The sequence below is a fragment of the Vigna unguiculata genome, chromosome 7 (genome assembly GCF_037176805.1).
Source record: "Vigna unguiculata cultivar grain cowpea cultivar isolate G323 ecotype 2 chromosome 7, ASM3717680v1, whole genome shotgun sequence".
NCBI lineage: Eukaryota > Viridiplantae > Streptophyta > Magnoliopsida > Fabales > Fabaceae > Vigna > Vigna unguiculata.
In genome coordinates, this window is record NC_140798.1 from 4,808,366 (window position 1) to 4,823,058 (window position 14,693).

Genomic DNA, 14,693 nt, shown 5'->3' on the forward strand with positions numbered 1-14,693 from the left:
TTACATAAAAATTCGTTTTCAGATATATCAAATTGTCATCGTATTTTTTTTTCGTAATTTTGTAGGTTGTTTTGCTAAAATTTTGTTTTTTATGAAAGGAGTATTTGCAATGTTTTTTTCTGATTTTATAAATTTGTATATTTATTTGTAATAAATTATTTTACAAAATTAAATAAAATTATAAATTGATGTGAATATAAATTTAAAAATATATTTAATTTAATATTTATAAATTAATTCGGAATAAAAAAATTGAAGAGTGATTGTAATAAATAAGATAATTTAAATATATTGTAATTATAATAATAAAAGAATATCATAATGAAATATTGTAATTATGGTTTCTTTGTTTTTTTTTAAATTATTTTTGACAAACATATACTTATTTGATTAAAATAATTTATGTAATAAAAATAAAATTGTTCAATAAGTTATAAAAAAAAATTGAATAATACTATGATTGTAGGTGAAAATATTTGAAAAGAAATTTAATGTAAAGTTAAAAGTTAGTAATATGAATGTAAAATATTTATGTTTATTTGTATAAAAAAAACTTTTTAAAGAAAATATTAAAAAGTATACAATTTAAAAAAATAGAAAACATATATAATTTAATTTTTTAATATTTTATTTCCTAAAAAAACACAATTTCAGCTGCAAATAACCTGCACAATAAAAATAACATGATGTGAAAAAAAGAAATATACACAAAGATATTTCTAGATTGGTGAATCAATCAAACTCTACATTCAATATTGTTTAAGTATGGTCCAACAATATTCTCATAGTTTTGATTTAGTGTTTATCATAACAAAAAGTATAACATGAATATGCCATGATTAATGAAAAGAAGCATATCAAGTAGGTACAAATGTTTTCTTTGACAAACAATACAACACCATGTCATCTTCACTTCGTATATTAAGTGAAATACCTAACAAAACAATAAGCCTACACAACCTTTAAATTTATGTTGAAAATATTCTTCACACTTATTTTTGTGTTGCAAGAAATGTCTTTGTCTTTTGTCTACTTAGATGACCCAAAAAGCACAAGTGTACATTAAGGTCAATTAAAAAGCTAACTAATAATGTTATTTTGATTCAATAGTTATTTTTATATAAACTTATATAAACTTTGATCTAGCTATCTATATTTTGCTATCTTTATTTTCACTTTATTTTAAATAAAAGCTTTCTTACCTAGTGTTTACCAACTATCATAATGTTGCTTGAGAAAGATATTGATATTTAATGCTACTCTTAATATTTAATACGTTTATACTTTCACGCTCATTAAACATTAAAAGATAAAGTTATTTGAGTTCAAAAACTCTCAAATTACTAGAAAGAGATTCTTTATGATTCTTTCTTTCAAGTCGTATATTAAGTTATTCTTCGAAAGAGATGATATAGAAGAGAATAATTATAAAGTATCAAAAGGCTACTAAAATATTTTTACAATTTTAAAAGCTTTATAGAAAACATTGTTCATATAACTAACTAGAGAGGAGTTCATATATTTATATATGTCATGAGCCACTAACACTCTTTAGTGAATAAACTCGTGATATTTTTTATCACATTTTTACAAACATAATTATTTAGTTAAGAGTAGTTGTATTATTACAATCAGTATTTTAGTCAGAAGTGGTTGTTATTCAAACAATGTATATCTTAACCAAGAGTAAAACTTATTCAAACAATATTTTGTATTAGTTAGGAATGATTATGTTTCAAAATATATGCTAAAGATTGCATTTGAAATAATATCAGAAGACTTTTAACCAATAATGATTATGTGTTCAAATAAAAGTTGAGTTTTTGCCACAAGTGACTATGCTCTAAAAATAATACTTAATTTATAACTTGAAGAAAACTTAATTAATTGATTAAGAAATGAACGTGTATAGTATATGTTATTAGATGAAATAGTACAATAATCATAAAGTAAATATTTTTCTCCTATCTTTGTCCATCATATATTATCGTAGTACCATAATAAAATAAATGAGAGATTTCTGAACCAAAACTTTAGAACAAGTTTTTTACAAATCGTTTGTAAACCCAAAAATATCGTCTAACAACATATTATTAAACTATACATTACGAAAAATTAAAAAACTTTTAAAACACAATTCAACCATTTTGACGTGTTTTTTTCACAAAAAAAATCAACCAGCTTAACCCTCAAGAGTTACTGGCATGCAGAACAATACTGCAAACAATACATCTATAAACAAAATTAATTGTTATATTTTAGTTTTTTATCTTTTTTCACATATCTTATATGCATACCTCTAGTAGTACACCAATTTATAGTGATGACTATTTTCATTGTGCTCTTTCAAAGTAAATAAAATGTTTTTGGGTTTCACTAAATTTTTAGTTATGTCATAGATTTTCTCATTACTTCTCAATCTCCCAGAGATATGAATCCACCATTAATGTATTTATCCACTTATAATATCTACAAAGTAATTTCATAATTAATCATTTCCCATTTTTCGTATTTTCCTATTTTAGTAACTATGAGTTGTAAATATTTTTTATAATATTTTATATTTATCATCTTGTGCATAACCTAACAAGACATAAGTCTTCCACATTGACTATTTTGAAAATCATAAATCACCTTCAAAATTAGGTGATGTGGAAACATCTTATAGATTAATCTACGTATAATTGTTAAATTGACTTAATTAACTATTTCCGAAGTCATAAATCACCATTTGAGTTAGGCCATCCAAAAATACTTTAGAAAATAACTTCACATTGCTCAATTCAAATCCATTAGGATTTTGTCTCTATTATTATTTTTTAGTTCAAGTATGAATCTAAGTCTCATATTGAGTAAAAATATTGTTGGAAGTTACATATCGACTAGAGATAAGACCAATTAACAATATATATAAGTGGGGTGCAAATTTCACCTTACAAGTCGGTTTTGTGGGATTGAGTTAGGCATAAAGTTCATTTCTAACATAGTATCAGAATCAAGTTAAAGCATATCCTAACGAGTTTTCTAGGACTTTCTGTTCCATCCGATATCGGGTCGTTAACGGACCACCTGAATAAGAATGAAGACTCATTGTCTTAAATTTTTAAATTAAGAACTGTATTAATCTTTTATATGTGAGTTGAACTCATGTCTCACTGGTATTGTATATTTCAGTGATCGTCTCGGAAGATCCAACATTATATTCCAAACAATTTTGTAGAATACAATTTTTTTTCTTCCAAAACACATAATTTGTAAAAAGCAGAATCCAAAAATTAGATTCTGATTTATCCTATATATGAAAGACTTTCAAAACTAGTGTCAGAAAACACCATTTTTTTTCATGAAACGGTTTCCAAACTAGAGCTTAACACTTACCATAGAGAAGTAAGTTCAAGATCTTGGTCTTTATCAACACTCTTTACGAACCCTGATCCACCACCAAGGAACAACAATGGAGTCTTCGTATTAATATAAATGCCAAGGACAAATGGACAAAACGGTCGTTTTGAAAGTTTAGGGTGCAAGAACAAATAATAGAGGTCTACGGGAAATTCGAGCTCTCCCAAGGACAATTATAAGAGAAAGAACAAAAATCCACTTCACTATTATAAAGACTATAAACTCCTTATAAATGAACACGTGTCAAATGACATAAAAGTATAAGTGTAATTTTTATATAAATAAATAATAGATTTTATATTACATAATAATGATGAGTCCAATTTTATTAAATTACCTTAAAAACACCATGTGAAGATATATGCTTCTAAAGATCACGAATTAGATCGGTATTCCTTTTGTTGTTTTTTTATTCATCAAGTATCTATGAGAATATATATATAATATTAGTATAAATAAATTTGATTTTTCTAAAAATTAAATTTAAATGAGTTATATTAGAATATAAACAGATTTTGGTTGCTGAAGTTCTGACACGTTGGTTCAGGAGATAATCGATTCTGAGATCATAGAATCGATTCCAGTGGTCATCATGTCATTGGAAATATATTTGATTTTAATTCTTCTACACATCCATTCTGTTTTTTATTTTGATAATTAATAATAATATATAATATATAATATCTATTAATTTTAATCATAAGTACAAAATTATAATATTAAATTTTAATCTATTAAATTTTTGTATCTATCACATTGTTAAATTGCTCACAAACTTTTACCTTTTTTTATCTTCAAATTCTTTAAACACAAATAAACAAAGTTTATCTTCAAATTCCCTAGAACGAACAAACAAAGTTTACCTTCAAATCTTTCCCATCAGTGACTCAGTGTCCCTTAAATTCATGCGGAAATCACCTTTTTTAAATTCTTACATATGCAAATCTAAAATGGAATTGGTTTTTATGTATTCATTTCAAAACACTTCATCATAAATGTATTAATTACGAAATAAGCTTAGTAAATTATGAAATATTGATTCTTCTACAATATTTTAATAAGAAAACATTTTAAAAATGATGCTAGAAAGCCCTCTATTTCTACAAAATAGTAAATCTTCAGACATATGGCTCCCATTTATATTTAAATGGTAATCGCTTGCCTGTGTAACACTGACAAAAAGACTGAAAATCGAGCATATATCTTTCAGACTTTTTCTTTCTTAAATGTTAATTTTTATATTTTTTATGTTTTTAATAAATGTGAAACTTTCAATTTATACACAGATTCATACCATATGAGACCCATACATAACTCAAATAGTTAATATGCAGGTGCTTGACTTGTAAGCCTATGATAATGGGCAATTTTACACTTTGGAATGAAAGTTGCCGGTTCATGACAAGCGTTTCAAAATGTTTTCCAGATAAAACATTTCAAAAATTAGGAAATCAACATTCCAAAATATTTTAAAATCATTTCGAAAACATTAGTTGAGAATTAAATTTGTAGGGTTAAATATTTGTTAGTCCTTAAACTTAGATCAAAAATTGAAATTTGTCCTCTTTCAAATTTTGATATAGTTTGGTCTTTAAATTTTAAAAATGAATAGAAATAATCATTCTAACTCAAATGTGTGAAACTTTTTTGATGTATTAAACTGCATGTCAAGTTTATACCATTTGACACTTTTTAACTCAAATAACAACTTTGAACACTATTTAACACCTATACAAAAAATAACATTGTTATATCAGAATGACAATATCCATTTAATTTTCAAGTTTGAAAATCAAAATGTATCAAAGTTTAATCAAAAGACGAATTTCAATTTCATGTCCAAGTTTAAAGAATAAAAACAAATTTAACCAAAATTTTATCATACAATACTTTAGAATGATCAGTCGAGAGTAGTTAAAAATCAACTATGAAATCAACATTTCTTATGTTATTCAAAATTCTCATTTCTAAGTATACCTTTGCAAAATGTTTACGGAATGTTTAATCCAAAAAGCCTTAACGTTTTTCAAACAATACTTTTCAAAATAATACAAGAACTTTAAAAGATCATTTTGATCTTCACAAGAGGGAGATGTGCCAAGAAAGCACGAGTACAAGAAGCAATTGCTCTTAGAAAAATCAGGTTCATGCTTCTTAAGAAATTCGGAAGGGGAATCAGAAAAATCATGCATTGAAATGAAATGCACTGATACAAAGGTAAAAAAATGAAATGCAGCCTTAATTTAGAAGTGAAAACAAAACCACTCACAGCATTTCACTTTGGTTTCAATCCCATTACTGCACCAGAAATCACATAAATATTCAAGGCTTTCAACAACTGTCAACAGCAGCAAAAACTCATTTTTGAATGCTCTTTCAACAAACTCCCATTAAGCAGTTATATATAAGTCTAATATAATGTATTATTTTAATTCAGAATCATATAGTGACCATGTCACTACCAGCTATATCCTGCAGAAACAGTTTTAGGATTGGCTACTTTGCACCACTTCTGTGTTTTGATAACTATGAAAACATTCAGCTATGAATCTCAGAAAGCATAGTTTGTAACTATAGGCATGAAGAAATAATCCAGAATCTTCAATATGGAACCATCCATATAGAAAAATAGACAAAGCCTAAGTTGCTAAAAAAACTAGTTGAAGAGTAACTGCATGAGCAACAAATTGAAATGATATCCAAGTCAGTGTTTCCTTTTTGAGATTTTGTCAAAGTCCAACAATTTACCCGATCATATGAGAAATGATGAGGAGAAAACTTCACTCCCAGAGCACGAAAGGCCTGGAAGATTTCTTTTTGGACCCAAACTCTTGAGCAGAAATTTGGACATGTAACTCTGATACGCTCTCCAGAAATACAAACAAAAGGAAGGAAACAAACAACAGTCAATACAATTGATTCCCCATTTGATATCTAAGTCTATTGGGGACAGATTCCAGTGACTTTTTTTCTGGGGAAAGTCACGTAACTTTAGTTAATCTTCATGTGTTGAATGATCAACTTTAATTTTTGAAAGAAGAATATATATATATATATATATATATATATATATATATATAAAGTCAGTTAAAAATTGAGCAAAATTAATTAAAAATACATGATTTTTCCCAGAAAAAAATCACTGAATCCGTTCCCAAGTCTATTATGAAGTTTAGGTGTGTGATTTTCTTGATGCAAGAGAAATGACTTTGAAGCTAGAACTAACCATATTTTCATAATTAGATGGAACTTGAATGGAGACTTTTGAACCGTCATTTTGAAAATTCGACTGCAACATAAGGAAAGTTATGAACTAGTACATCTATGGAACCATGAAGAATAGATAACAAAGCTTGAAATGGATTATTAGACCAAAAATATAGTGCCATGCATATCATATCATATCCTATAAGTAAATTGTATAAAAGGAAGCATAGTAATGATAGTGTTTTCTCCGCAAACAAAAAAAAAAATTGTGTTAATCATCGTACCTTCAGAACACATGGAAACAAATCCACAGTTGTGCAAAAGTCAGTTCGGCGTCCCATATGAAAAGTAGGAAAATAATTCCAAGTCCCATAAAGTGTTTTTAAAGTTATTTTCCCCAAGAGACAGTACTCTTCAGCTGTCAAGCACAAAATGAAGAACAAATTCCATCATGTACTAAAAAAACATTTAGGGGAAAACTAATCTATTACTACCATTCATCAACAAAATATGTTACAGTGTATTTGAGGATCTTACACGATTTGAAGATAATACAATGTTAGTTAACCTATTGAGAAATTATTCCTTGGAATTATTTCCAGTTCATTGTGTTTATTGATTTCCATAATTTAATAATTTCTGTTTCTAATACCATGCTAGATTTTATCTTAAAACTGAAAAGGCAACAAAATTTGAACATAGGATCTAATAGTGATAGATTTTATCTTTAAATTCACATGACATTAAGTGAAGAAACCCAAGAACTATATGAACTGCACCCCAATAATTGATGTATGTAATGTGGAACTTTTCAACATGTCTTAGCTTCTCTCACCACCAACAATCATCCCAATGATGAGTTAAGTTGGTTGTGACTCACCAACATTAAATATATTTTCTAGGTTTATCGAATTTCCAAGTTTATTTTCTGTTTGAAGCATTTGGATAAGTTTTAGTTCTTGTTGAGTATAATCAAATCACATGGCAGGAAATTGCCAACTTGCTCTTCAAAACATTGATCATATTATCTTAAATTTTCTGTTTGAATATCTAAGGATTTAGGATATCTTATCTGGTTTGTATAATATATTGTGAACTAAAGTGTTTATAAAATTTGGGAATGACTTTAATTTTAGCTGAACTTCTTACATCTTGTTCTATTGTATAGTATTAGCCAGGCAACAATATTGATAATGGTTAGAGATGTGGAAATCATGTCAACACTAGTAACCTTCAAAATATGAAGCAATATTCACTTTGATGGTTAGAAATGTAGAAATATGTCACTATTGGTAGCATGGCAAAACTTCATAAGGTTGCATGTCATGTACTAGAGAATATTGCAAATCTGGTAACTATGTTTAGTAGTTATACTATATTAGTAGTACTTGACCTAATTATCAGTATATATAGATCAGATCATGGGTCTAGAGTTCTTGTTGTAGGCTCAAAAATCATCTCATATTCACCTGAAGGACGATGATTCAGATCCAAAGGCGGCAAGTTTGAACTAGCTCCATCTGATAAATTTGAGTCCTCAACTGCATGTAAATAGTCACTATAAGGAACTTGGAAAAATTGCGGATACTTTCATCACAATTCAATCACAATAGCACATACATACCGGTGGCTGCGCTGAGAAACAAGAGATCAATTGTGTCAGATATAGCTTCCTTCGCTAACTTATTCATTTCTGGAAGTGTAAACTTTACTTGGACCGCAGAATTCAAATCAACATCACCTCGGAAGACGAAAATGCGGCCGATATGATAAACAACCCTATCCTTTTTTGTTTTTGGTGAGTTAAAAAACAAAAAGCTATTGTCATACAGTTTTACACTAAGAAGTAAGAAACCGATTAGAGTAAGGAATAGAAACTGAATCAGATTTTAAGAAGCTATGTTCCTACCGTTGAAATTCCTCTATCAGTAACCCGCCTAGCAAGACAGACATACATAGGAAAGACACTTTTCCCATTAGTGATAATCTTCTTTAAGCAAACTGTCATTTGTATTCTACATTATGCAAATAAAATATCTCATTAGCATATCAAAATCAGTATTTACATTTACTAAATTATATTCAGATAAAACAGGATGAAAACAATGTGATACGATCCTTGGAAAAAATTATTATTGTTTCTGAATTTGGATTCTTTCTATGAAATAGATTAAATAAATCACATAATACCAAAAGATATATAAGAAGAACACAAAATAAGACGGAGATGAATGACATCACAATCTAGTATATTAACACGTCAAGGAAGAAGATCCGCCATAAAGAATTCAATCTTTGATAAGAACCAGTGTTCTATAACAATAACCAAATAACCAAGAGAATCATCTGTTAAATGAAAACTAATTTCATATAATGATCAACAAAAGTGTCTACAAATGTATTTGGTGTCCCAATATATAGGCACAAATGTTTAAGCAACCTAAAAAAACCTAAAAGAAAGTCCAAAGACATTGGGTCCAAAAATAACTTGAAAAATAAAGAACATGGACTCTTCGCCATTAGCATATCAAAATCAGTATTTACATTTACTAAATTATATTCTGATAAAACAGAATGAACACAATGTCTCATTGTATTACTGTAAATTAAAGCAAACACCACAATAAAGCAAAGAAAGGAGTCACAAAGTTTGAACAAAAATAAGAAACTTAATTAATCTTCATCATCTCGAATAGAACAAGATTTTTCCTTCTCTTAAAACAAGAAATAAGAAATTCATCAAGACCGAAGGAACACGGTTGCTAAATATGCTCTTAAGATCAGTTAGATACGCTTGATATAACAGTTTGAAATAATACTCCTGATCCTACTTCATTTTAGAATCACATAAAAAATCTAAACATCCAAGTGTAAGTTTTGAAACTTGATCTTTCAACCAAGTACACCTCTTCTTCCTATCAGAGACTTAAGTTGCCTCTAAATTTGTGATAATGGTAAGAAAACACTTTTTTTTGTTTCTCCATTCCCAAGCTTCACATGTGGTATTAAATTCATGTCTCTATCTGAATCACAAAATATTCATTTCCACAATAACACACAGAAACTTGACTAAAAGAATCTTCTAATTAATTTTAAACTGAACATAGCATATATAAAATCATGGACAGAAGCATGTAACTGATGTCAATTGATAAAAGAAAGCAAGTTGGAGAAGAAAGTCTACATATATTATAACTTTTACCTCCTCTTGTGCTTCGCCTCTATCTTGTGGCGCAAGCATCTCTGAAGGAATATTGGCTGCATAGCGAAAACCAATTATATTAGCAATACAACATATCATAATTAATAGTTTATCAGCAACCCAGTATCTTCAAAAACCAGAAAATTTAAGAGACAATTATGCACCAAGAATATAAAGTAAACTCAGTACCTCATACATATTCTAAATCAAATGATAGGAACAAAAACACAAAATTATGACAATGCAGATCATTTTAGCAAATAAGATAGATATAGTACATTTGACATAGAACGTCACTGAATAATGTTGCAGAGTTCAACGGGCCTGCAGAAAACAGAAAGAATCTCGTTGGCTGCAAGCTCCTCTTCTGGATGGCTTCTGCAGGAAAGAACATATACAATCACTGGTTATGTTATAAATGCTTTTATCAAATGAAAAATGAGAGCCTAGTCAGAAAGGGAACATATAACTAGTTGAAAACCAGTGAGGTTGCTGATATAACTAGTTATCACAGCAAGTGACATGTGCCTAGTGATGATAGCATAAAGGCAGTGATTGGAGTAAAAAGCATCATATAGAATTATATAGGTGCATGCTTCTATGTTCATTAATCTTTGAAAGGTGCCCTTAATGTCCTTATGCATGCCAATGAAAATAAATTGTTTAAGCATACACAAGAATATATCAAAGTGTCAAAATGTCCTAATTTCTCTTGTTTTCTTGTTCTCTTCTTTCCTTTTTCCTTTTGTAACTCACATAAGCAGAGAATGTAAATAACAAGCCAAGTTCTAGTTTTGTGGGAAACATGACTGGTATATCCTGGTGCATGGAATAACAAAGTACCGTACAAGCATCAATCACAAAGCAATAATCAGAAAACATAAAAAGGGGTCAAAACAGATAAAGGGTTCTAAGAACCGAATGAATAGAGAATTCCCTGAACAGAAAAATACAACCTTGACAGCAAAAAAGCAAATGGACAGGGAAAAAATAAAAAATAAAAACTGAAAGGTTCTCACTTTGAATGAACTACAAAAGGGGTGAAAGAGATGGAGAAGACAATAATGGAGTGAAGTATAAAAGAAAAGAGTAAGAGGGGAACTTTGAGATTATGGAACCAAACAAATGCTTCAAAAGTGAAGTGTGTGGAGTTTGTGATCATTCATTATTCATTTACTATGGTACCTCAAAATGAAACAGAAGAGATTGAAAAACCAATATTGATCTCTCTCCCACTCTGTGCCTTTGTTTCTCTTTGATTTATAACAAAAAGAAGGCTGGTTTTGGTGCAGACTCAGAGGAGTTAAAGTTTGAAATGCAAGCAAGTGAGGTAAGAAAGAAACTAGTTTGGAAACGCTTCTGACAATAAAATAAAAATTACGAAAGTATTGAATACAATAAATACAACATTAATAAGTATATTAATTTATATTTTAATAATTACTTTAATTAACATTAATATACAATGATCTTTGTCAGATATAATAAATACATTAATTTAAATTTTAATAGTTACTTAAATTAACATAGGAATAGACGAGTGATTTTGTCAGAAATTTGTTTATGTATCGATATAAGACACGTTAATTAACGTTATTAATTTTAGTGTTTAATATATTTTTAATTTTTGAATTTATATGTGCAATTAATATTATATTTTGGTTTCCAAATTTAAAAAATAGTAAATTTATTTTAACTTAATTATATTAATCTTTTTTTACGTGTTAACTTTTATATAGCAAGATGTGTTAAATAGTATAAAAAATTAAAATAATAGTTTTAAATGTTATTTAACATGTAAAAAAATTTATATATTAAGTTAAAATGACTATATATATTATTTTGTTAGAATTGAAAACAAAATTGTTTCAAAATTTAGAAAAATACGAATTCCAATTTTATTATATCTTACTTTATAAACTAAAAACATATTTAATCCTTAACTTTAAAATAAATATATTAAAATTTAAGTTAACATATTTATTAAATTTTCAATATAAAAGTATTTAAAATGATTTTAAGATATCACTTTCTATACGAATAATCATGGAATTTGTCAAACTTATCGACATGTACAAGAAACATGTTTTTTTTTCTTCACTTTTTATATTTTATGTTTTATTCTATTTTTGAATATTATTATTAATAGATTGTATTATGTGCATTACAATTACTATATTTGCTAGAATCGTATCTAGAACATTATTTAATTAGCTTATTATTAAGAAGTGAACTTTAAATTTAATTCAGTCTAACAAAACTAGCTTGGAAGGTAAGGTAAAGTTTGTAAACACCTATATATTGTTGTTTTATCTTTAGTCGATACGTAATCTACAACATATCCTCTCACGTCGATATATATGCATCTCGAACGTGGAACTAAATAATAACGGATGATTTGATAGCGGCCCATTAGTAGGTGGCATGATAAGCCCATCCAACAATGATGGCTTTGATGTCATGTTAAGAAATGAACTTTAAATTTAACTCAGCCCTACAAAATCGGCTTGTAAAGTAGTGTTTGCATCCACTTATATATATATATATATATATATATATATATATATATATATATATATATAAATCAGCCTTATATTAGTCAATGTGAGACTTCCAACACACATCTCATGCCGAGGTATATACATCTCGAGTGTGGGACTAAACAATAATGGGTGGTTCAATAGCGGGTGAAACAATAAATGCAACAAACTTCACTATAAAGGCTCAACCACACATATCTAATATCATGTTAAGAAGTGAACTTTAAGTCTAACTCTATCCCACAAAATCGACTTGTAGTATACTATAAACTCATTTCATCTCTGGTCAATGTGGGATCTCCAACACACCCTCCTCGCAACGAGGTATACACATATAAAAGAAGGAACTAGACATTAATAGGTGGTCTAATAGAGGCCCGATAGTGGATGACACGATAGAGGCCTTGAAGTGTGGTCATACATTGCACAAAACCTATTAGTAATAAAATGGACTATACATTTTGCTTCATTTGTCAATTATGATACTGAGATCATATTACAATTCAACTTCGGGACATTTAGGACATTTTGGAGTTTCAGTCCTCCATTAAGGGAAAATTATCTTTCCTTGTTTGCCAACACCAATTCACCATTTGGCAGTCCCATAAACAACGTTCCAAGGCTCAACTCTCCCAAGTTTTCTAACATTCTTGTCATATGGTTAGAGGCACCACTATCAACAATCCACTAGTCACATGCTTTCTTACTGGTCATCTTTTTAGTTTCATTTGCCTTGCGATAATTCAACATAGCTGCCAAAACCTGCCATTGCTCATTACTCAGTCCAACTACTTTTGATTTTTTTTTTTGTTTTTAACCTCAAGTCACTACTAACTACACCAGTATGCGCCACATTGACATGATCCTTTCCTCCTTTCCCTCGGGAGGACCCTCTTTTGTGTTAATTTCATTCCCTACTTTTGCTTTCATTTTGTGTCTCCTCTCATCACAATTCTGAATAATTAATGATCTCGAAGCAATTGCTTTTGTCATGTCCTGTTCTTCCATAATGCATGCACACAACTTATTTTTCTTTTGCTTCATTATGCAACTTGTTCTTGGTATCCGCTCGCACAACCATTCCCATCATCATTCCTCGTTTTTCTTTAAACCTAGTGATCACTTTCACCATTTCTTTTTTCACCATGGTGGCATATACCTGATTTAATGAGGGCAATGAATCTATTGCCAAAACATTTGACCATGTTGTTCTATGGCTTTCATCATCAACCCCATGAAGAACTAATGAATTTTTCTTCTTCTATCTATTTCCCAAGTTTGGTCATTGCATCCCACATTTACATTGTGGGATTTGCTTGTTCATCCCACAATGCTTTTATGTTCCTATAATAGGCAACCATATGCATTCCTTGTTGTTTGTATTATGCCAATTTTGGCTTTAGCTGTTGGATTCTTGGTAGAGTTATCAAAATGAGTTAAAACCCGTGAGCTAAGTTGACCCACCACGGATTCAAGCCAGGTTGGGTTAATTTTTTTGTTGCAAATTTCACTACAAGTCAAAATTGGACCTGACCCACTAAGAACCCGATTCATCCGGATTGAACTCGTGGTGAGTTGGATTGGTGAGCAAAACCACACCCATAACAAAACAAACTTATTTATATTTTATTTAGAATTATGATTTAGTTTTTGAAATGAATGATTTATTTATTGTCTAAAATGAGAAAAATCAAAATTTTTAAAAATGTTAGATTGAAGGAAAAATTATAGTTGTATTTTTTTAATTAAAGTAAGCTAACTTATTTAACCTATTAAGATGTGGTCGAATTAAACTCAAATATTATGTTATAATTTATGGGCTAAAAACATAAATAATTTTTCTGAAATTCCTTCTAATTCTAGATATCTAAAGCAAAGTTTTTATGTATAACTAAATTTTAGTATAAGTTTAAACAATTTGAAAGAGTATTATTTTTTAATTAATCATACAAAAATTGATATCAATATTGTTGTAAAAGAAAAAACGAAGGAAACAGTTTTTTTTTCAACAATAATATAAACTGTGTTAATTACATATTTTTTTTATTTACTAACCAAAATATATAGGAAGTTGTACAAGTTTTTACATCTGTTCCCAAATTTTACTTTAATTAATAAATTTTCCCTGTTACTTGACTAGGATTGTGCAGTTTGCACCGTGCTTTTTTAAATGTCTTATCTTATCTTCTTAATTTTAGTATTAATTAATTATTTATGGTATTAATTAATTAATATGACCGTTGATGGTCTGTTACTTTGACTGTTTCACGACAAGTTTTATCTTCTTAATTAATTGATATTTAACTAATACAATTGAATATTCCTTAATAATAATCTTTTAT

General features: G+C 28.5%; 1 protein-coding gene across 1 annotated transcript; it reads right to left on the reverse strand.

The window, feature by feature from the left end:
- Positions 1-5,776: 5,776 nt before the first annotated feature.
- LOC114192716 (polycomb group protein EMBRYONIC FLOWER 2-like) lies at positions 5,777-11,146 on the reverse strand. The gene is made up of 9 exons (XM_028082508.2): positions 10,997-11,146; positions 10,090-10,189; positions 9,812-9,867; positions 8,519-8,624; positions 8,234-8,393; positions 8,079-8,150; positions 6,894-7,027; positions 6,629-6,691; positions 5,777-6,269 (listed from the first exon to the last, which is right to left on the reverse strand). Exons 2-9 carry the CDS (start codon positions 10,096-10,098, stop codon positions 6,183-6,185), a joined length of 687 nt encoding a protein of 228 aa, XP_027938309.2. The 5' UTR covers positions 10,099-10,189; positions 10,997-11,146; the 3' UTR covers positions 5,777-6,182.
- Positions 11,147-14,693: the final 3,547 nt, after the last annotated feature.

Coding starts and splice junctions, on each gene's coding strand:
- LOC114192716 (XM_028082508.2), bottom strand. Junction 8,394..8,518: donor CTGATAGAGGAATTTCAACG/GTAGGAACATAG, acceptor AAAACAAAAAAG/GATAGGGTTGTTTATCATAT. Junction 7,028..8,078: donor TCTGAATCATCGTCCTTCAG/GTGAATATGAGA, acceptor TGTGCTTGACAG/CTGAAGAGTACTGTCTCTTG.